The 23684-nt window shown below is 42.6% G+C and overlaps 1 protein-coding gene and 1 long non-coding RNA gene across 3 annotated transcripts in view; one reads left to right on the top strand and one right to left on the bottom strand.

Annotated features, from left to right (window-relative positions):
* Positions 1–6249, top strand: part of LOC138164825 (uncharacterized) — a 23221-nt gene extending 16972 nt beyond the window's left edge. The window contains exons 3-5 of one of the 2 annotated variants that reach the window (XR_011169195.1): positions 3976–4114; positions 4745–4996; positions 5334–6249. This is a non-coding gene — a long non-coding RNA (uncharacterized lncRNA). Of the gene's footprint in view, positions 1–3975; positions 4204–4744; positions 4997–5333 lie in introns of those variants that run through there. The other variant, XR_011169196.1, reaches the window with a different exon arrangement.
* LOC138164823 (calreticulin-like) overlaps positions 2383–23684 on the bottom strand; it is a 27281-nt gene continuing 5979 nt past the window's right edge. The window contains exons 2-9 of the mRNA XM_069092752.1: positions 22181–22282; positions 16463–16666; positions 16022–16116; positions 13367–13576; positions 12295–12408; positions 9138–9281; positions 4729–4821; positions 2383–2640 (exon numbers count right to left, since the gene is read on the bottom strand). Of these exons, the coding sequence (XP_068948853.1) occupies positions 2383–2640; positions 4729–4821; positions 9138–9281; positions 12295–12408; positions 13367–13576; positions 16022–16116; positions 16463–16666; positions 22181–22282 (1220 nt within the window). The remainder of the gene's footprint in view (positions 2641–4728; positions 4822–9137; positions 9282–12294; positions 12409–13366; positions 13577–16021; positions 16117–16462; positions 16667–22180; positions 22283–23684) is intronic.

The following is a 23684-nucleotide window of genomic DNA, read 5'->3' as shown; positions in this document are numbered from 1 at the left end:
GAGGACCCCTTGTCATAAGAGGGGACATGTGAGGAGGTACAGCTTGGACTAGGTGGTTTTTGAGGTCCCTTCTAGCTCTGAGCTATCCTGGGACTCATTATTTATTTGTAGTCCTTGATAGCCTGGGGAAGGGAGGGGAGGCAGGGATGCTATGGAGACATGTTACCTATGGCCTGGTCAGGGGCACCCTCTTCCCACCAGGGGGCCCCAGTTCTAGATCGGATTGTGGACTAAGTTTAGTCAAAGGGAGCTTGACTTCTAAAAATGGTTGGAGGGGACTCAGGCTCTTCTTAAACACCATGGTTGATTATATACTTATCCTAGAGTTGAATCCTCCCCAACTCAACAGTCTCACTAAAGTGTCTCATGTTTCAAGGTTTTAAGTATCAATTGATCAAAAAGCATTTACTAAGCTTTTATTATGTGTGAAGCGTGGTCTAGGTGCTGGAGGTACAAAGAAAAGATAATAAGGGTCCCTGCCCTCCAGAAGCTTATATTCTAACTGGGAAGACAACATGTATATTAATCAGTTCCTACAAGACAAAGGGCAGGCCCTAGCATTTGGGGGAACCAGGAAAGACTCCTGGAAGAGGAGGTAGAGGAGATAACTGGGAGAAGAGAGAAGAAGGAAAATAGATAGCTGCACTTTCAACACAAGTCAACTTCAATTTGATTTGAAGTCAAATATACTGGGTTACTGATCACTTACTATGTGGAAAAATCAGTACGACTGATCAGTACACCAAAAAAGCCTGAAAATATGTGCGATGTTCATGCACTACTTGACTCACAAAGAGTTATGGGGAAAAGAAATAGATATATAGATAGATGGATGGCTGGATGAATAGATACATTAATAGATGAATATAGAGAGTCAACTAGTTTTAAATACCTACTACATGCCAGATGCTGTTCTAAGAGAGACATATACATACATAAATAGATACATAGCTTGATGGATGGATAATGGATAGATGGTCAACTAGAATTCAAGCCCACACCATGTGCCAGGGACCATACTAAACAACAGATCAGCTAGATACATACACACATGATAAACATATGGCTGGATGGATGAATGAACGCCATAAATGCTACATGACTATGAGTAGTTGTCATTCTTTCAGGGCTGTTGTTTTAGCAGTCCTAGGATGGATGGATACCTCTCCCGTCCCCCACCTCCCTCCTCTCCCATCACAAACACATACTGTGAGCTCCCTGGCCAGGGTTTAGGATTTACTTTGTGAATAGAGTGGCAGGAAGAAGACCTCAAGCTGGGCCTCCTTGACTCAATGCCCTGACCAATTGATGGAGAAAACCAACCACAGGGCACAAAGATATGTGATCGAAGAGCGAACTGTCTAGAAGTAATTCTCAATCTAAAATGAAAATGTAAGTAAATTTCACAAGCCCCCACCCCCACCCCGGACTGCTCAGGGCTCCATTACTGTTCCACCTGGACAACCCTGCCCTCAGGACCAGGGGGCAGGCAGGAGTTCCTAGTGAGACCTCCTGCCTGCTGCCTATGCTGGTGACAGCACCCAGATGCATGTTGGTTATTTACACAGACTTGGTCACTAGTCCTCAGCACTGAGATGAAGAAGATTGTCCTGGAAAGAGAATACTTTCAAAGCCCTCCATCCTGTGCCTCACTGAGACTGAGGAGTCCAGTAAATAACATTTGGAAAGACCCCCGGTGCTGGTCAGGAGACTAAATGTATCCGTCGTGGGGGGCGGGGGGAGGAATAGGGAGGCTGCTGGTAGGCAGGAAGATTGGCTTTGTACACAGGTGGGACTGAAAGGATACTCTCTCCTCATCCCCACCCCCATTTAAAAATCCAGAAATATAAGAACTGAAAATACATGTGCTTATAAACAGAAAAAGAAACCAAAAGCCTTACCCAAAGATTTGTTCCTTTATTGTTAGATGCTTGATATGCTAGATATTGTAAAAATTGAAGTAATTAAACAGAAGTATGTGATCCAAAGACCTTATACACCATTCATGGCCGGGAGGAAAGTATTACTTTGAAGCCTGAGTCAAGAACACAAGACCCCTCTTTACCTGGATGCCTGTAAATTCCTGGCAGAGCATCCAGTGCCAACCAAGGGTCGGTTTTTGCTCATTCATTTCATGAGTGATATTTCAACTCATTCAAAGAGGGTAATAAGACTTTGTTAGACCATATAAGCTCCTTGAAGGCAAGACACCTTCATCTAAGCCTTGTCCCACCCCCTGCACTTAGCCCCACCTGATTGCTCATTCTCTGAGTGTAGTAAATGTTTGTGGCATTCATTTTTGTATTGTTTTAAGTGAGCTCCCAAGTCCTAATTAACAATGACCTATTAGCTATTGACTATGAATTACTATGTTCAATGCAATTACAATTCATCCCTTCCCTCCACACCAGTGGTCCCATTCCCTCCTACATCCCTGTTTTCTTCTTCCTTCAGCTCTTTGTCTTTTTCCAGTTCAGCCTGGTTGGCATCTTCATCCTCCTCATCATCCTCCTCTAGCTCCACTGCATATTTCTTTTCGTCTTCTTCTTCTTCTTTGGCTTCTATTTTTTTCTTGGTCTCTTCCTGTTGTTTTCTCTTTTCCTCTGCTTCATAGGCTTCCCTCCATATCCTTTCCGGGTCCTGTTTTGAATATATATATATATATATATATAAAATTTCCATATAATTTAGAGGTGATGTAAATTCCAGACAACTCTAATTTCCCCCTCTCCCCATCTCTGACCTTTGAGAAGAGACCTAACCTTTAAGGTCAGGTTCGTTGGTTCCTCCTACAGAAAGCCTTCATTGATTTTGCCTCCTCCCCAGGTCAGAAGCTCTCTCTCCCTCCGCAAACCCTGCATAGCATTTTGTTTATCTCTGGTTCTTGTGGTCTATATTGCACTAGAGTTACTATAAAGTTATAATCTACGGTATTATATAGTTGTATTGTTTCCCTTCCCCTCTCCCCCCTCCATATGTACTCCATATATTATTATATACTCCATAAGGGCAAGAATTGTCTTAACTGTCTACAGCTGTCCTCATCAGTACCTAGCACGATATCTTGTACATAGTAGGTACTTTAGCAAACCCTGTAGGAGAAATTTTAGTTCCTTGGCTACATTCTAAAGGGTCTGTAGGATGGTGTTCATTTTCTTGGGGGGGGAGAGTTGGAAGAGACCAACCCTTGGGGATTCCAGAGGAAAATAATCTTTCCCTCACAAAATTTCTTACAATACTTATTGTAACCTCTCCTTTCTGTGTATCTTCTTCCCTTGTAGCCTAGTTATTTGTGTAGTTGTCCTTTCCCTTACAAATTCCTTGAGGGAAAAACTTTGCATCTCTAGCACTTAACACAGTGTCTTTTGCATAGCAGGCATGTGACAATTATTTAATGAGTTGAATGGAGGTGTCATTGATGAACAAATTGTCCACCAAGAGAGGAACAGGTATACTCATTCACTGTTGGTGGAATTGCAAACTTGTAGAATCTTTTTGGAGGGCAAGCTGGCTCTCTGTACACAGTTACAAATAAAAGTTTTGGAAAAGTTAAATAATCACACCCTTTGACCCAGTAATTCTTTTGTTGGTAATAGACCCTGAAAATGTAGCCAAAATAAGCAAAAATGAAAACAAAACCATTCATAGCAAGGATCCTATGTCATTATAAAAATTCCCAGAGCACAACAACCTGGAAATCTCCTAAGTGTCCAAGAATAGGGAAATGGTTATATAAAGTATGATCAGTTAATGGAACATAACAGTGTAATTCAAAGAAGACTAACAGATGTGAGGAATGGGAAGAAATCCAGGAAGATTTACTTTAAATAACGCAAAGCAAAAAAAGGAAAAAAAAGGACTGAAAGACTAGAGGGCACAGTAATCATTGAATGTGAATGAGAAGACAAACCAAAAAATCTTATTGAGGACCTAGGACTTAACAATATTTATGTGTTGAAATTCATTATTTTGCAGCTTCCTGACAAAGGATTGATGAACTCAAGATATGGAATGAGATGTGTATTTCTGGGCATGGCCAATGAGAAAAGTTGTTTTGCTTGACTATGCAGATTTGGTTATCAAGACTTTGGTTTTCTCTGCTTTCTCCCAATGGGTAGGACCCAGGGAAGGAGGGAGGGGAAAAAAGTGTATGTTAATTTAAAACAAAATAAAATTTATTTGAATTATTAAAAAGAAATCATGTTAGATATAAAATAACACTAAGTATATTTAATGACTGTATTGATGCCTAATGCTCATTTTTTTTTTTGCTTTTTTTTGGAGGGGGGAAGGTAGGGCAATTGTGGTTAAGTGACTTGCCCAAAGTCACGTGGCTAGTTTTTTTGTGTTAAATGTCTGAGGTCGGATTTGAACTCAGGTTCTCCTGACTCCAGGGCCGGTGCTCTATTCACTGTGCCACCTAGTTGCCCCCTAATGCTCACCTTTTAATAAAAAAATTGTTATATATACTTATTTTTCTTTTTGGTCTCCTAGGATTGCGGGGGGGGGGGGTCCCTGGGGCTTGTAAGCTGTGCCAGTAAAGAGTCTTCCTGACTTCCAAAGGGAAGCAGTCTCAGTTAACCCTGCTAGACTCATTGCTAACAAATCAGCCACCAAGTGATGAATTCTTTGGTTATAACAAAGAATTCCAGGGCATGGTGAGTGATTAACGTATAATTATGTGATCCTGCTGAAATTTGCCCATGACCAGAAAAAGACTCAGCTTACTTTTCTTATTCCCCAGGTCTGATTTCCAACTTTTTCTGCAAATTCTTCATCATTTGTCAGGAGGAAATTGTCAAATATAGAACCAGATTTTACCTGTTGGAAGAAAAGATACTTGGGATAATTACCATGAATTTAGATGTGATGCTCCTCAAAGAAATGTTTTTGTTTTCTCCCAAAGTCAACAAATATTCTTCTTGAACCATGGGATAATATCTTCAGTGGCTGTAAAAGCAGCTTAGATGCAGGGAAGACACAAGGCCGAGATCTGGTAACCAAGGCCCTCTGCACTCAGGGACCACACTAGATGCCTAATTTTTGCTCCCCCTCTGCCTTCACCCTCAATTCCACTTTCCATATGCCATATTGTAGCCAGACTTTGCCATTTACTTTCTCCTAATCTTTATCTGTTGGAACACCTTATCTGAGCTTATATTCATGCTTCCCTTCCTTCCCGGCCCATCTCAGCTGCTGCCTCTTTCAGGAAGCCTTCCCTGATTCTCACAGTGTCCAGAGCTGGGGAAGTGAGAATCCCCCTTTCCTTTGCCCTGTCTAGGCCACCTGGAAGACTGACCCAGCTGTAAGTATGATCTTTCATTCGGTTCTAGGCACCAATAGGAAACACTGCAGTGTGTTCACGAGAGGGCAGGTGATGGGCATATGAGAGGGGACCCACTGAAAGAATTGAGGATGTTCATCCTGGAGAAGAGAAGACTTGGGGGTAAACAGGAGAGCCCCTTCAAGGTTCCACAAGAAAAGTTCTTGTGTGGAAGACACAGAAGAGTTGTTCTGTTTGGGTGCCAGAGAGAAGAACCAGGAGCAGGGTGTACATATGGTGGTGGGGCCGGGGGAGCTGCAGAAAAGACCAATCTGGGTGAGATGACGAGAACTGCTTCCTTCCATCATGAGATTACAGTTTGGAGTAAGTAGAGATCTGGGTTGAAATCCTACCCTAGACAGTTATTAGCTATGCAACCCAGACCAGTTTTGTCATTATAGATGATAATAATAGTGCTAACAATAATACCTGTGGTCCCTACCTCATGATGTTATTGCAAAGATCTAGTTAGATAATGGCTGACAAATTTTAATGCACTGGGTAAATGCCAGCATGGCTAGATGACAATTCATTTGAAAAAGATCTGGGAAAAAAAAAAAAGAAAAAGATCTGGGGGTTTCTGTGGAATGCAAACTCAATATGAACCCACAATGTGTCAGAGCAGCCCCCCGAAAGCTTACGTGATCATAGGCTGCATTCTCATCATGCCCACTCTCTGAGAGCAGTGTCCAGAGCTGGGGAAGTGAGAGTCCCCCTGCCCTTTGCCCCGCCTAGGCCACTGATGGAAGACTGGCTTCAGCTCTGGCCATGGGATTTTCAGAAAGCCATTGATAAACTGGAGAATGTCAAGAGGTGACAGTCAAGATGGGGAAAGGCTTGGTTGACGCCATATGGTGGACCCGAGGATATTTGGCATGGGGGAGGGGAGGAGACGAGAGTTGTCTTTAAGCATTTGCAGGGCTGTCCATTGAGGAAGGCTTGTTCTTGTTCTACTTGGCCCCTGAAGGCTGAATCTGGAGAAGCTGCAAACAGGCAGATTTAGGCTGGATGTAAGGAGGAAATCACTAGTAATTAGAACTGTCCCAAGGCTGCCTTGGGAGGTCGGGAGCTCCATCTCCTTAAAGGTCTTAGGGCAAGGCCAGCTGAAGGTCAATTGGAAATGTTATAGAAGAAAGACTTGGCCAGAGATGGGCTGGCCATCTGAGTGCGTCTGAGGTGTCTGCACTTCTGAGGTTCTAGGACCTCGTAGTCATTGACTTTGATGTCTGAATTCTATCCAGTTGCACTCGATTGCTTTTTTATTTTTTTGCCCAATACTGGATTTTTTTGAAAACTGTTATTTACTAACACATTTGGTATATTTTGAATATATTATGAAATCTTGCAGAGTGAGTTCCTTTTTTGGTATTTTAAAAAGAATAACTCTACTTATTAAAATGTCTATTTATAATTCTGCCTCCCCTGAAGTTCCAGTTTAGAGCGTACTGTTGGTACAGGAGTGAAGCTGGTTCTCAAAGGCTCTACTACCAGAGACTGTGAGGGTGGGAGTGTGTTAGCAAGGATGGAACTGTGTCTGTCAGATGAGAATGAGCCTGGCTCACTGCTGAAAGACTTATCACCCTATAGCATACAGGGCTGGACCTGGATAGGGGAGGACCTGGATTCGAATCCCAGCTCAGCTACTTGCTACCTGTGTGACCTGGATAAGTCCCTTCACCTCCATGAGCGTCAGTTTCCCCATCTGTAAAATGAGAGGATTAGACTCAATGGCCGAAGAGGTCCCTTCCTGTTCTAGAACTAGGACCCTATGATCCAGTTTGGCCAAGAGGCTTGGATCTGGCCCATCATTCTCGGCTGTCCTGATCCTTCTGACATTCTCAATCCAGAAAGCTGTTCATGAAGACTTGAGGGGCCACAGGTCAGAGATGCTACAGTAAGGATTCTCCCATCAGACCTGGGTGTAGATTACCTGTCAGTGTTTGGCTGGATCTGGGACCTCATGGGTATGGGCATTCCCACCCACACAGATCCCTCTCTTTCCCTGGCTTCTCATCCTGGGCACTTTTATCTATGTCCATCAATCAATCCATAAGCATTTCCTAAGTGGCTATGATGTTCCAGGCTCTGAAGCCTCTGGCCTTCTTGGCCTTATCCTCAAGCAGCTCTTCTCTTCTTGCCTCTCACTCCAGCCCATTTACTTACCCTTCTCCTGGCTAGTCCCTTCCTTTCCTGATCTCATACTTAAAAAAAAAGATTCTGCCAGAAACGGCCTCCCTGCTCACCTCTGCCAAATGAAGTTCAACCTGTCCTTCAAGGTACCGCTCCATTCTCCCTCCTCCAAAAAGTCTCCCCCGACTTCCCCAGCCAAACAAGCTGTCTCCTACCTGGAACCACTCAGAACACTCCATACCTCTCTGAAACCAGCTTTGTCCTTGATTTTTTTTACTTGTGCCCATGTTTCAACCCATCAGGGCAGGAATCATGTGTGATTAATTCCAATGAATCCCTCTTAATACTGAGCACAAAGCTTTCTTTGCTTGCTCCAAGAGGGTAATGGAGGGGAAGCAATTCTAGAAGGAGCCCTGAAGTTAGGAGCCTTGGGTTCATATCATGGATACCGCCAACTAGTTCTGTGACCTTGGGCAAGTCACTTAAACTCTTTGAGAAGCCTCAGTTTCCCCATGTATAAAATGGGAATATTGATGGTTATCATGTCCGCTTCACAAGGTTGTCAAGAAGAAAGCACTTTGGAAATCTGAAAGCACTTCAGAAAAAGGCCCGTTGTTATTAGGGTTTATTGAGAGGACAGGGATTCAACTGAGTAGTCTGCAAGAAGTTTTTATTTTGTACCTACTATGTGCCAGGATACAAAGACAAAAATAAAACATTTCCTTCCCTCAAGGAGCTTACATTCTACTGAGGATACAACATAGCAAATATAAAATTAATTAGAAAATACAAAATACATACAATGTAATGGGGAAGAAAAGACATTGGCAGCTAGGGGGTTACTAGAGGCAGAGAAGGAATTGTAGCTATGATTTCATTGTTATCATCACTCCCAGGGGAGGGAATTCCTTTTGCCAGTTTTGCCAATCTAGAGAATTACCTACAGCCCTTGGAAATTAAGTGACTCACTCAGAGTCACATAGTCAGTATGTGGTCATAGGTAGGGTTTGAACTGAGGTCTTCCTGACTTCAAGGGGTCGAGTCTCTCTCCACTATGCTACACTGCCTTTCCAACAGAGATGGGAAAATTAAATGAGGCCTTGGTTTCTAGAGTAGCAGTATAACAATAACAACAGTAATCCACTAGATTTGAAGCATCCTTTCAACTTTTCAAAGCTTATTCACATCTACGATCTCACTTTATTGTCACGAGTAACTAAGGATGCAGAGAGCAGGTATAATTATGCCATTTTATAGATGAGAAAACTGAGGTGCAGAGAGGGAAGTAGGCACTTAGGGGAGAGTCAGGTCTGTCCATCCTAAACCTCAGGCTCTTTTTGCCTACACAGGGTTCATTAACACCTTGATGGGTTGGGAGGTTTAGTCTTGTTCTGTTTGACCCCAGAGGGCAGGACCCAGAGCAAGGGAAGGAAGCTGGGAAGAGGCAGGACTAGGACAGAAGTCAGGAGAAACTTTGTAATACTTCTTAGTTTCTAAAAGTAGGATGGATTGCCTTGACAGATAGGCAGAACGGGGGCTTCAAGTGACAGAATGGATTCCTATTCATTTATGGGTTGGACTAGAATCCCTCTAAGGTCCATTTCCTCTATGAAGTTCTGTGATTCCAAGTGTTTGCCACTTAATTATTACATGCCAAATGTTTATGCATTTAATTACTACATACCTGCCAGATATCCAGGCCCAGGACACTGATGTTGTAATATCTGTAAATATTGGGGTCTGCTTTATACTTCGGATTGTCGATTTCTGGATGCACCCACTCACCTTTATAATTTGGGTTATCAATTATTCGAGGCTTCCACTCACCCTAAAATTAAAATAGGAAATATTGAACAGGAATATTTGCATTTTTCCAGCAATGAAATAACCCAAGTTATTGAGCTAAGATTCTACTGAAATTTGGATTTGGCCCTAATTGTAATAGGCTGTTTTTCATTTATATATATATTTAATCATTTGTCTGTTCATGTTTTATAAATAGCCTGCAGTCCAGAGCCCTGGGCTGTTACTAGTGTATCTCGATGACTTAAATAAAGAGTTAAATGTCAGGAATATCACCCCAACCCAGAAAGGCTAGCTAACACAATGAAAGTCTGACTTAGGCGATAACAAGATCTTTCTGAGCTTAAAATGTTGGGCTGAATCAAGAAGAAATTCAACAGGGAAAAATGTAGAGTCTTAAAAGTTAAAGTAAACTGAGGATGTTATTGAATTGGAAGGCTTTGCACAAAATAAGAGCACTGGATATTATATAGTGGAGAAAGCACCCATTGTGGAATCAAATGACCTGAGTTCAAGTCCCAGCTCAGACTCTTAAAAACTGTAGAGTTTCCCTTCTTTTCTTTGCCCTCTTTGAATCCATCCTCCACACAGCTGCCAAAATAATCTAAGACATAAGTCTGATCACATCACTCCTCTGATTGAAAACCTTCTGGGGCTCCCTATTCCCTTAACTAGGATAAGACATAGATCCCTTAACCCTGTACATTCTGGTTTCCAATTCTATCTCACATTCTGTAAACTCTAGATCCCCTGTTCCCTGAAATTGAAGGATATCTGCCACCTATGCACATTCCCATTATGCCCCATGCCTAGAACACCTGTGTCTTCTCTTCTTCCAAGGCTCAGCTTGGGTATGAAGGAGGAAGACATGATTCCCATCCTGCCTCCGCAGCTCTCCTGAGGTAATTACAGGCTTTAATCTTCAGTAATGAGAGTTTAACTTGATAGCAAGGGGTTAAACCTACACTAGAAAGCCATTTTTACAGACCAATTTGCTCACTCTATTCTTCCTCTTCACTGTGGGAAACATCATTCTTGATTTGGGGTCATCTAGCCTTTGCTCAAATACTTTTGGGGGTGGAGAACTCACACTGTAATGATCTACCCTATCTTCCATTATGGGGCACCTCCTTTTTAACTTCCTAAGAGGCAGGTTCTATCTTATCAGCTGTGCCAGAGGAGTGATGATGATAATCACCACCATCATCATCATCATCTTCACAGTAGTAGTAATCATAACGGCAATAGCTAGTGTTTAAATCGCATTATAAGGTTCACAAAGTGCTTGACATAAGCCCCCCTACTAACCTCTCCTGACCTTGAGATTTTACATCTTACCTGGGACTTGATCCATCTATCTGATAGAGGTAGTCCCAGGAGAACATTTTGGCTTTTTCCAGATGAGAGACAGTCTGATATGATGGAAACCCCATTTCGTTTGAGTTTGGAAAATCCAAGGTTCAAGTCCCTCTTTTGGCATTGAGTGGAGATGTGACCTTGAGCAAGGAATCTAACCTCCCTAGATGTCCATTTTATAGGATCATGGACAGAGAGGTAGATGGGATGACAGAGGGCATTTAGTCCAACACCCTCATTTTACAGATGAGGAAACTGAGTCCAGAAAGTTGAACTGATTTGCCCATGGTTACACAGATAGTGTCAGAGCCATGATTGGAATACAGGTTCTCTTACCACAAATGATTGATTAAATGAATGGATGGATGGATGAATGAATGAATGAATGAATGAAAAAAGAATTTAAGTGTTTAGTATGTGTTCAATTCTAGGGATACACAAAGAAAAGTAAGACAGTTCCTGTTCTCAAGTCATTTAGGGTCTAATGGGTTGACAATTTATATAGAAGGTTTCAGCTACAAGTCAGATAGAAAGGTCCCATGGTCCTTAGGGTGCAGCAGCAAAGTAGATGTCATTTCCATTAAGAAAATCTTATCAGTTTCTGATAATGAAGCATGGGACAGTACCAAGGACTTTGGTAGTGAGAAAAGGTTTCAGCCCCATGCTAAAGAGCACAAGCAATCCCATGTGCCTCCTCTCTCCATTTACAAGGGGCTGAAACTCTTTTCCCATCCCCCACAGGGTCAAAGTATATGTTTGAAAGGGCTCACATCTATTATAAATATAAAGCACTTTGTAAACCTTAGGTATTTATTATTATTATTACTGCTACTACAATAATTGAAACTCAGAACTAGAAAAGACCTTGGAGTTCCTTTAGTTCAACCTAGAACATAAATCCTTTTAGTGTATAAAATGTCTGTATTAAATGTTTCTATTAAACTCTGTTTAATATATAAAATGGTCATCCTACCTTTTGAACATCTCTAGGCCAGGGAGCTCACTATCTATTGTGACCTAATCTGTTCCATCACTGGGCATCTCTCAGTGTTAGAAAGTTCTTCCTTACCTTAAGCCAAATTCAACCTCCATACATCTCCTACCTCCAAGTTCTCCCCTCTGAAGCCAGAGAGATGAGTCTTAATCTTTCATTTATGTGACAGAACTTTACAAATGGAAAGGACAGAATCATGTCACCAAGTTCTCTCTCCCAAAGACTAACCCTCCCCCAGGAACCTCAGCTGTTCCTCAAAGGAAGGACAAGGTTCAGTGAATCGGCTAATGCACACTGCCAACTCAGGAATCCCAGGTCAGCTCTCCTCACAGTTCACCTGAGGTCATATAAACAGAAGAAGCACGTTCTGACCAATGCTAGATAAGCCTGGCATCATTCTAGCACCAACATGCCCAATGCCCACCCTGAATACACCTACCAAACCTCAGAGCTGGTACTTTATTCACTAGAAGTTCCATTCATGGGGCGGCCAGGTAGCACAGTGAGTAAGAGCACCGGCCCCAGTGTCAGGATGACCTGGGGATCCAATCCGGGCTCAGATACTTAGCACTACACCCAGAAATAACTGGCCGTGTAACCTTGAGCAAATTACTTAACCCCAATTGCTTTTAAAAAAAAATAAGTTCCATTAATTTCTTGTTCTATATTTTGTTCTCTTTGCCTTTACCTTATACTTTAGGTTTGGGATCAAAGGGGGCTCCCACTCGCCATCCATTGCTTCATCCCAGTCATTAGGCTTCTTTGCATCTGGATCCGGGATTTTTTCAAAATCTTCCCAGTCCTAAGATAAAATTGATTCATCCTAAGGACTCATTGGTGGCTTTGGGATACAGCAGACAGAAATATACACAGAAGACTCTTGTAATGAGACACAAAATGTGGACCCTTCATTGGAGATGGAAGCCAATGTGAGAGAATCCTCTCTGCAGGTCCATCTGAAATGAACAATTCTCCTACTCCCTATTCCCCCTTCCATCAGACTTTGATCTCCATTTGGTCTCTGATAGCCAGGGGCAGGGGGCTGCTGGCTGCTGGCTGGGTACCCTGCTCCTCCCTTGGCTGCCCTGTGCCAAGATAAGAGTAAACCTGCCTGATGCTTGAACCTTGGTCTTCTCCTGTGTCTGAGGGATTCAGCAGGTTTTTTTTTTGGGGGGGGGGTGGTGAGGCCAGGAATTTCCAGTTCTTTCAACTGACCTCATATGGCATGACTTCCAGATCCCTCAGTGAAAAGAGGAAGGTTAAGGAGGTCAAGGAGTAGAGTTGCACATCATGAAGGACATTCAGAATGCTGGTAACCCCGAAGTCAGGCCAGCAGCTGCTTAGGGGGCCTGGTTTAGGGTAACAGCAAAGGCTTCCCCTCTGGAAAAATCTCCCCTCTTTATGTCTGAAGTTCTCCAATTAGTAATTCATTCAGCTAATGACCCACTACACACTTGTTGAGCAGCCACTATGTAAATGACATTGTTATGGGGACAACAGTCCAAGTGCACTGTAATGATACAATTGTTCTTGGATTCAATTGAATTAAACAATTGTTTAAGTGACTATTAGGTGTCCGGGAGAGTTTGGTCCCTGTGGATACCAAGACAGTTCTTCCAGAGCAAAATGATTCCCAGATGTGCACGAATGCCTGCTGACAGTGAAATAGGGAAAGGGCTGTGCTTTCAATGACTCAGAAAATGATTGGTCTGTTAATTGGCATGATTTACAGATGGGGACCAGGAGCAGAATTCCTTTACCTCTGGTTTCTTGTCATCGGGATCCTCAATTTGGGGTCGCTCATCCCACTTTCGTGGTTTCCGTGCATATGGATCTTTGATTCTTTTGGGGGGTAGAAAATCCCAGTCATCCTCTAAGGCCCCAACTGCCACCAGCTGGTTATCTATCTTGACCCCATAGGTGCAATCCGGGCGAAGAATCAGAGTATACAGGTGAGTGTCTTTATTGATCTGCAGGGAAGGGAGAGTGGGAGGGAAGGAGACAATTCTGAAGGATCCGCAGCATTATCCAGTCTGGCTCCCTTCTCAGAAAGTGTGTTACCCAAGACAGGAGGAGCAAGGGGCCTGTTTTGGGAATCTGAAGGGTCATAGGTGGTTCTGACCCTAGATCTCTAATCAAGCAAGGTCCAGCATGGACAGAATCTCTGGGAGAGTGCAGAGGAAGAGCTTTCTTCTTTACCCTTTAAAGACCAAAAGGACAAAATCAAGTCACCAAGATCTCTCCTACAGATTAATCTTCCCCAATGGCCTCGACTTCTTTTAGTGAGGTTGTTGAACTAGGTAGGGAAAAGAGAAACTCAGTGCTCCCTTTTAATCTCAGACCTCCAAGCACCTTGCAATGTCCAGGAGGAAGATTTGAGCATTATTGATATTGTTATCATTTAACAACAGTAACTGGACCAGTAGGAAACAATGCATCCATCTGGGAGAAACATACTCAAGGACCCACACTGATACAGAGCAGGAAGCAGCAGTTTCAAGGAACATGACCAAGCAAGCCAAATTCAAATGCAATCAACTACACAAGCCATTTCCTGATCACCTCTGATGCTAGAGTCCCACAAATTACTTTGTGTTTACCTGGCTTATGCTTCATAGTTATAGGTGTATATACACATACATGTATGCATGCATAGGTGTATGTGTGTATATTCATACATATAGGTATATGTATGTATACATATATGTGTGCATGTGTATGTGTGTATGTATCTGTGTGTATATATATACATATATATGTTAACATATTTCCCCCCAGCCAGAATATAAGCTCCTAAACAGTAGGGACTATTTATTTTTTCGTTGAATAAGGAACTTTCATAGTACAAATCATTGTCCATTTCATATGTGGACATTTTATTTAATGAAAGAGGCGGTAAAAGGATATTTGTGTGAAAAGAAACAGCATCAGATAGTTGAGGACCTGAGAGAAAACAATCTCTCAGATAAATGCACTGAGGGGAAACGTTTGAAAGTAGCTCAGAGATGGGAACTCTGAATAAATGTGGGGGTGGCTACGGTGCTTTGTTGTCCATCAATTCCTTAATATATTACCCTTTTGTGAGAATCTTGAAGGCTATAACTGAGAAGTGAAATGAAAGAAGTGACTAGAGACTACAGAAAAGTCACACATGGCATGTTTGTGTTACACCTGGTAGAACTGTGGAATCTGAGTTCTTCCCCTCCTGAGTTACGGATTCATGAAGAAGCCTTGCTATTAGACTTCATTAGATGCGTTGGTGAGGAGATGAGAAATTAGAGATCAGAAGAACAAGAGGACACAGCAAACGTCTGGAGATGAGCTGACAACAGAGAGAAGCAGAGTGGAGGAGAATCAAGAGAAGGGTAACAATGTTCTGGGCTGCGTTTGCTGAGAGTGCTGCTGATCACAGCCCCACAACCTCTGTATAGCTGGGAGCTTGCTGTTGGAGAGTTCTGCAGCTGTGTGGAGCTCACTGAAGAAAGCACAATCCTGCTACATGAGAAGCTAGCTGGGTTTGGCATGGGGCCCTTCTGTGCCGTTGACAACCTCAGAGTGGGGAAGCCCAAAAGGCTTTGACTACACCGCCCTGTGCTATTCTTCCTGACTTGAGAAGGAGGAATTCCTCAGAGCTCAGAGAGCAGATCTGAGGAACTTAGATAGTTTAACAATGCTTCAATACTCAACCAAGGGAAAAGACCTGAAAAACTGCAGACCCCAGGTTTAGGACTGCTGTTTCATTGAAAGAGTACCATGATTCTGCATTACTAAAAGAGTTAAATTCTTCTGCTACCCAGGAGTAGCAGAGAAGCAGTTTCATCTAGCGGGTCTACAGAGAGTCTCCGAAGAGGAAGAGGTCACGCGACTTCTCTAAAAGAGACCACTGACCTTGAATCCTGTAGTATAAAAATGTGAGCTGACCTGGTTTTCTTACTCACGAGCATCACTGCTAGGTTTCTATAAATGTGGACCTACTCTCTGCCACAGACATGCTTTGCTAGAGAACATGATCCAAGCTTATGGATGAGCTGTTATATTTTGGTTATTACTGTTTTGTTTTCTACTGTGTAAATATTCTGATTATTTTTGCTTTTCTCTTCTTGGTTGGTAAATGTTTTGTGTTTTAGAGTCAATGGTATTGTTGCGTCTGATTTGTATAAATAGGAAATGCATTAGTAGGGGCTCAAGAACTATAGCAGTAATCAGTAAAAGTAAATCCCTCTGACACCAGGGTTACTTCTCAGGATTTTAAGAGTGAGCAGCAGAGCCATGACAACCTGTGGCTGTCCTGTCCCTGAAGGCAAAACCCTCCCAGATGACGCTGTGAGTTCAAGAGTCACCTGCTGCTTTCCACAATAGCTGAACGTCATCTCTGAATTCCTCCCAAACCTCCACTCCCAGGCCTGTGGACTCACCCTGCACTTGATGGTTTTGTTAATTTCATGGTTTTTTCCTTTATAATTAAGGATGACATGTACCTTGTTGTTTCCCATTCCACAGATATCTGGGCCTGAAAATGAAAAAACCCAATGGCATCAGATAAACTATAGCGTCCCTGTCTAGGAACAGAGGCAAAGATGAATTTACCCTTCAGGCTGTTAGAATAACACAAGGTGAAGGGACATCCCACCATGGCCTGCAATGGATAAACTCTTTGGCAGCGCTGTCAACCCTTGGATTAGTAAGGATGGGGTTTTTAGATGGTGACTGCAGAGGATCAGGCTTGGGAGGGGATGCCATCCAGTGCCTGCCCAAGAGAACACCACTAGCCTAAGGGCTACTTCCGTCCCCAACATTCTAGCGCTGTCACGCCCTTGGCCATGGACCGGGAAAGAGGCCTTGGCTGAAGAACTCACCAAACATGATGTAGTAGGTTGAGTTGGAGTGCATGTTCTCTTGGTTCAGATCCTCAGGAAAGAGCTTAACGTAGCCCCCACCACAGTCAATGCCCTGCTCATGCTTTACTGAAAACTGCACCACCAAACTTTGACCCTCGTTGCTGAAGGGCTTGAACCGTGCTGACAAGGCGTAAAACTTGGCATCTTCACTTGTCTGGAGACCTGAAGGGAGAGAAAATACAAACCTGGAAGCTGAACTATGTCAGTAACAGACAAAGTGGGCTTGGAAAAAACCCAACCAAACCCACAGGAAACTAAAGCACATCCGAGGTGGCCGGATTGGCCTCCCTGGGAGCCAAGTGAGCAGCACTAAGTATCACGAGGCCCAAATGCGTGAACAGAAACTTGTTAAGTTATTTATTCAGCTAAACTTTGTTGACCTGCTGTTAGGCTAGCAGTCTGAGCAGAGAGGAGCCCCTTGGTGGGAGCTACCTCCCCATCTCTGCTTCCTGTCTCCTGTGGTTTCCATTAAGTTTCAGCTAACGTCCCATCTTCTTCAAAAAGTCTTCCCTCATCCTCCTTATTTCCAGTGTCTCCCCTCCACTGATTATCTCCAATTCATCCCGTCTATATCTTGTCTGTACAAAAAGGAGGCAAGGCCTAGGCAACTAGGAAGGACAGTGGATAGAGAGTCGGGCATGGAGTCATGAAGACCTGAATTCAAATTCAGCCTTACTATGTGACCCTAGGCAAGTCACTTAACCTCTCTTTGCCCATTTCCTCAACTGTAAAAGGGGGATAATAACAGCCCTTACCTTACAGGGTTGTTGTGAAGCTCACTTGAGATGATATTTGTAAAAACAACAAAAAAAGCTTAACAAGTGCTTGGCACATAGTAGGCACTATATAAATGCTTATTCCCCTTCCCTCCCCCCTGTTTGTATGCTGTCTCCCCTATTATATTGGGAGCTCCTTGAAAACAGGGACTGTCTTTCACCTTTTTTTTTAATATCCCCAGCACTTAGCCCAGTACCTAGCATATAGTAGGGGCTTAATAAATTATATTTGACTGACTAATCAGGAGGGGACAAGCCCAGCATCCTGGACCAATGCTGCTCTGTTGTTACATGTATATTTGAATCTACATGGAGGTCTTTCTTCCTTCAAAAGGTCTAAAAAAAAAAGGTATCTCATCACCCTGCCCAGTCCTGCCCCTGATACTCAGATGACCCCTGATGTCATCCCTCTTACCATCTAATCACAGAGTACCTTATTTTATGTAACCAGTTTATAAATTTATATCTCACCTCCCTAACTTAACCGCAATTATCTCAAGAGAATAGAATACAGGCTATCAACTGGCTACCAGAAGGTGGCATCCCTCTGTTTCTTATGACTTTTTCTTCATGAAAGGAAGTCAGGTTCATCCATCCTTCACCTTGGTATCTACATGGCCAGGACATGGTCTTCATCACAGCACATATTTTGCCCCCACACAGTCTTTGTGCAGCTCAGTGTGTGATCCAATTACAGCTTTCATTACATTCAATACATGTCTAGGACATGGTCTGCCATGGTCAACATATGGTCAGCACATGGTCTTCACCATAGTTAATACATGGCCCACATGCAGTCTTCATTAGTCAACACATGTTCAGTACTTGGCTTTCAACATGGTCAGTACGTGAACTTTCCCATGAATCATACATGACTAGGACCTAGTCTCAATCAAAGTCAATGCAAGGCCCACATGCAGCCTTCATCACAGTCAATATATGTCCAGCACTTGACTTTTGCCTTGGTTAATACATGGTTTACATATAGCCTTCACCCTGGACTATATATTGCCATGGTCTTCACCATATTTAATCCATGGTCCATGTGGTGTTTCCATCATAGTCAATACTCGTCTAGCATTTGGTCTTTGCCATTGTCAACAATGGTACAAAAATAGTCTTCACCGTGGTCAACACATGACTAGCCTTCACCATAATCATGAAACACATTTAGCTAAAATGAAAATTAATGGCATCTCCTCTTGTTTCATGACAGGCTTTCAGCTGATTTGCCTGGAATGATTTAGGGGTTTTGTGTGTGTGGAATTGCAGATAATCTCATTAAACACACAGTTCTCAAACAGTCCAATGAGGTTTCCCAAACTCTGTGTGCAGGGCCCACCCTAAGCACCCAAAAACCACCACCCTGGCTCAATCCCTCCATGGGTCTTCATGAGGCATGAAAGCAAAAGTAAGTGAGAGAGAAGACCTGTGTAGCTGGGCATGACGAGAAGCAGGGAACTGGGAATAAATGAGCTCCCATTCATCTCCAGTCACTCTCACTTTCTTTCATTCCATGAAACTTTCATGGGGAAGGAGAAATTGAATGAGCTCCTACCAATGACTAATCTTCGTCTTTAAATGAGCCCTAAAATTAGATTTGTGACAGCGGGCTAGGAAATAGGAGAGCGGGCAAAATGAGATGGTGAAACAAATGGATTCTATTTATAGCAGGCAAAGGCTTCTTTGGCCCCCAGGCCAAGGCTGTGAGTCTGGCTCTGAGTGCCCAGGCTGGCACTCCTATGACACCATCACAGTATCTTAGAGCACCTTGGACAGACTTGAGCTGGAAGGGATGTTGGAAATCACCTCGTCCTCATCTGGAAGGCAGCTGGGTAAGAGCACTGCGTTTGGAGCAAGGAGTTCAAATCCTGCCTCGGACACTTATTAGTATGTGTAACCCTGGGCAAATCTCTTAACCTCTCTCAGCCTCAGTTTCCTCATTTGTAAAATAGGGATAATAATAGTGTTGAGGAAAGGATTGAATGAGATAATGTATTTCACAAATTGTAAAATGCTACATTTATTATCATTATTATATTGATGGAAGAGGAAACTGAGGTTCAGAGAAGCACCTTGCCCAATGCCATGCATGTTATGACTAACAGAGTTGGGGATTCGAACCCAGACCTGTAACTCTAAATTGAGTATTCTTTGCCTTAAACTCTTCTGTCTCTCAACAAGTCAAGTCTCCCCTACTAGACTGTAAGCTTCTTTTTTTTTTTTGGAGGGCAAATTGGGGTTAAGTGACTTGCCCAAAGTCACACAGCTAGTAAGTGTGTTAAGTGTTTGAGGCTGCATTTCAACTGAGGTCCTCCTGACTTCAGGGCCAGTGCTCTATTCACCAAGCCACCTAGCCGCCCCAGACTGTTAGCTTCTTGGTGGCGGGGGACCCTGACTTCTGTGTATCTGTATCTCCCCCACCTGCCCTTTGGAGGGGCTTCATAACTATGAAAGGAGAGAATGAATTATGGAAGAGATGCTTCTTCTGAGTGAACACTAGAGGGCACTCTTCACATCCACCTCTGATGTACCTTCATTTATTTAATCAACATAAAATGCCTACTATGCTCCAGGTACTGTGCTGAGCCCTGACATACTTGGGGAAAAGAGACGAAGGACAGTCCCTGCCCTCAAGAAGCTTACAATCAGTTGTGGAGACAAGAGGCAAACAAATATGTACAAATTCTATATAGGATGAGTAGTGATTAATGAGCAGAGGGAAAGCACTGGAATCGAGGGGTTAGAGAAGGCATCCGGTAACAGGTGGGATTTCAGCTGAGATTTGAAGGAGGTGGAGATGAGCAGGGAGGGCATTTCAGGCCTGGGGGACAGCCAGGGAAAATTCCTGGAGTCAGGAGATGGAGGGGCTTGTTTAGGCAATACCAAAGAGGCCATCTCATTGGGTTAAAGAGTACCTGGAGAGGAGGTATGTAAAGTGCAGGAAGACTGGAAATGTGTGTGTGTGTGTGTGTGTGTGTGTGTGTGTGATTTGTATATTTTGGTTACCAAACCCTTATCAGATAAATCAAGATTTCTTTCCCATTCAACCACTTTCCTTCTAATCCTAGGTGTATTAATTTTGTCTGTTCAGAAGCTTTTCAGTTTCAAGTAATCAAAATTATCTATTTTTTTTGTAATTGCCTCTATCTCTGGTTAAGACTGCATCTCCTATCTTGACTTTTCAATGAGTAGGAAAGGAGGTGGGGAGAGGAGAGAATTTAGAACCTAAAATAAGATGAAATTGAACAAAAAGAGAGAATATATCTACCCATAGCTGTGAGAAGAATAAGTTTTATTTTTCTTCTAATTTTTTTATAGTTTGATCTAAAGACCATTGAAGATCTAAAGATATGAAGGTTACATATCCATTTAGAATGTATTACGTGGTGTGGTATGGTGTGGTGTAAGCTGTTGGTCTAAGCTTACTTTCTGCCAGACTGATTTTTGGTTTTCCCAAAAGTTTTTTTTTAAAACAAATAAGGACTTTTTCCCCTAAGTAATTTATGTTTTCCATTTAATCAAACACTGGGTTATTGAGTTCTATTATTTCTGAATCTCGATTATCTAGTGAATTCCACTGCTCTGTCTCTCTATTCTTTAAACAATAATAAACAACATTGATGACTGCTGCTTTATAATATAGTCTGAGGTCTGCAGTGCTGTTCCCCTTTTGTCCCCCTTCTTTTCATAATTTCCCTTGATATTCTAGATCTTTTGTTTTTCCAAATAAATTCTGTTATTATTTTACCAAACTCTATAAAGTATCCCCTTGGTAATTTTATTGGCATAGCATTAAAAGTGTAAATCAATTTTGGTGGTATTGTTCCAAGTAGATTCTTACTAGATATTGGTTGAACTAATATAGAATTAATTAATTCCACAATAACAAACTTTTTCAAAATTTAAAATGGATGACTTTTTCTTAACGCTTCATTTATATATATGCATATACACATATATCAAACTTTGCATAAAGGAAGTATAGTATAGTGGAAAGAACACTAAATTTAGAATATAAAAGGCTTGGATTAAAATCCTGCCTCCTCTATTAGCTGTGAGACTTTGGGCAAGTCATTTCCTTTCCTCTGGGTCTCAGTTTTCTTGTCTGTAAAATGAAAGATTTGGATAAAATAATCTTAAAGATTCCTTCTAGCTCTACATCCCAGGATTCTTCTTACCTCAATTAAAAAAAACTGTACTTTTTTTTAAAAGCAATTGGGGTTAAGTAACTTGCTCAAGGTTACATGGCCAGTTATTTCTGGGTGTAGTGCTAAGTATCTGAGCCCAGATTCGATCCCAGGTCATCCCGACTCTGGGGCCAGTGCTCTTACTTGCTGTGCTACCTGGCTACCCCAAAAATTGTACTTTCATCAGTGGCGCCTCTCAGTTCACTGATGTGGATTGTAGATCTTCTGTACTTTAGTAGATACTATGATCAAAAAACAAAAACATTGCCTGGTGGTCATCTTTCTAATGAGCTTTGTGAGGCTGGTCCTGGAATACCAAACATTGAGCACAGCTAGCTCTGTATGTGAAGCCATTCTGAGTCAGGAGGATTTGAGTAGGGCCAGCCAAAGCCTGTGCTTGCTCATTGGTCCAGCTTGTGAGGACCCCAGGCTCCCTGGGGTGGGGAACCTGCAATCTTGAGGCCACCTGTGGCCCTCTAAGTCCTTAAGTACAGCCCTTTGACTGCAGTCAAGTGTGGCTCTTTGACTGCAGAGGGCCATATATGGACTCAAGGCCAGCTGTACCTTGGGGAGTCACCTTCAGAGAAAGGCAAGGAAAGGAATGACACTTTTGGGGATGGACAAAAGCAACCCTCATTCATGCACAGCAAAGGACCCCTAATAACTGGAACTCCCCAGTGCCACCCACTCCCAACGACAAGAACACTCACCTTTGTCTTTTTCTTTGTCTCCATAGAACCTCCCAGCTGTCAGCTGAAAGTTACCATAACTTGACCAATGTTTAGACTGAACCCATCTTTTTTTCCATCCATCTGTCAGGGAATGAAAAAATACATGCAAATGACTTCCATCCTCTCAAGGATGACCAAGTAGAATCAAATGAGGTGATACATGAGGTGTTATAAGCACACAAGATGCTCCTGGAAAACAGAGACTGGCTCCTTCTGGCTTATGTGTACTTGGTGTCTGGCATATAGCAGGTATTTAATGTTTGGTAAGTGAGTAAGGGAACACAGGGGAAAGAATACTGAATTTGGATTCAGAGGACCTATGCTAGCTGACATACGTGATTCAGAAAGACAGAATAAATATACATGAAATTCACTGAAACAAGTATGTGAGAGGCAATGTGGCATAATGGAGAGATGGGAGGCCCTGGGGTCAGGATGACCTGAGTTCAAGTGTAGCCTCTGTCATCCCCACTGGCTATGTGATCCTGGACAGCTTACTTTATTTCTCCAGGCCTCAGTTTCCTCACTTGTGAAATGAGGGATATATAAAAATTTAAAGTTATTGCACAAAGTATCAAAAATTTATAAAGGAAACAGCAAAAATCTTGGCAAAAAATTTCTCTTCTTTTTCTTCCTCTTTCTCCTCCTCCTTTTCCATCTTTTAATAATGATGATGGCCATGCTTCACCCAGGCAACATCTATAGAAGGCTGATGTTCAGAAATCTCTCCCTGTACATCTCCCATGATCCCACAGGGTCAAGATGTCCTGGGCACAAGCAACACCTCTCCTTCCTTAATCTTCTATCAAACCCCAACTAATTCAGGTACCAAAGACTTCATATTTCCTTTATGGTTACTGCCCCCTGCTGGTGAGATCAATCTTCACCTCTCCCACTTTTCTAGCATTTTAAGGCTAACAAAAAGCACTTTCTCAAAACAGCCCCTGGGAGGTAGGCTGCATCAATGTTATTATCCCCATTTGACAGATGAGAAAACCGACATTTAGAGGGGCAAAGTGAACTACAATCATAGATTTAGAGCTAGGAGGGACCTCAGAGGTCCAATGCCAGAGGTAGGATTTGAACCCAGGTTTTCTGAGTCCAAATACATTGTTCTTCCTACTCTGTTATTATGATTTTAGCTCAATTTTATATTGCAGATGAGGAAAGTGAGGCCCGTAGAGGTAAAGTGACTTACCTGGGAGTCTCCCTGCCCTTAGATTTCAAGCTGAAAGGGGCCTTAGAGGTCATAGTCAATCCCCCTCATTTTACAGATAGAGAAACTGAGATAATCTACTCAACACCAGAGTAACTCCTTGGACAGAGCTGACCTGGATGAGGGTGAGCGATTTGCTTCACTCCTTTATAACCAGCCTGGCCTCAAGATCCCCCTAACCCCTGCCTTGACAATCAGGTTCAACCATGAACTGAACATCTGCCAGGCACAATATCCTCTCAGCTTTGTATTTATTTCCCAGGGATT

The sequence above is a fragment of the Petaurus breviceps genome, unplaced genomic scaffold, assembly GCF_028583685.1.
Source record: "Petaurus breviceps papuanus isolate PSGF00001 unplaced genomic scaffold, PetGlider_PUasm1.0 207, whole genome shotgun sequence".
Classification (NCBI taxonomy): domain Eukaryota; kingdom Metazoa; phylum Chordata; class Mammalia; order Diprotodontia; family Petauridae; genus Petaurus; species Petaurus breviceps.
The sequence above is the reverse complement of the archived record's forward strand: the minus strand, read 5'-3'. Positions and strand labels throughout refer to the sequence as shown.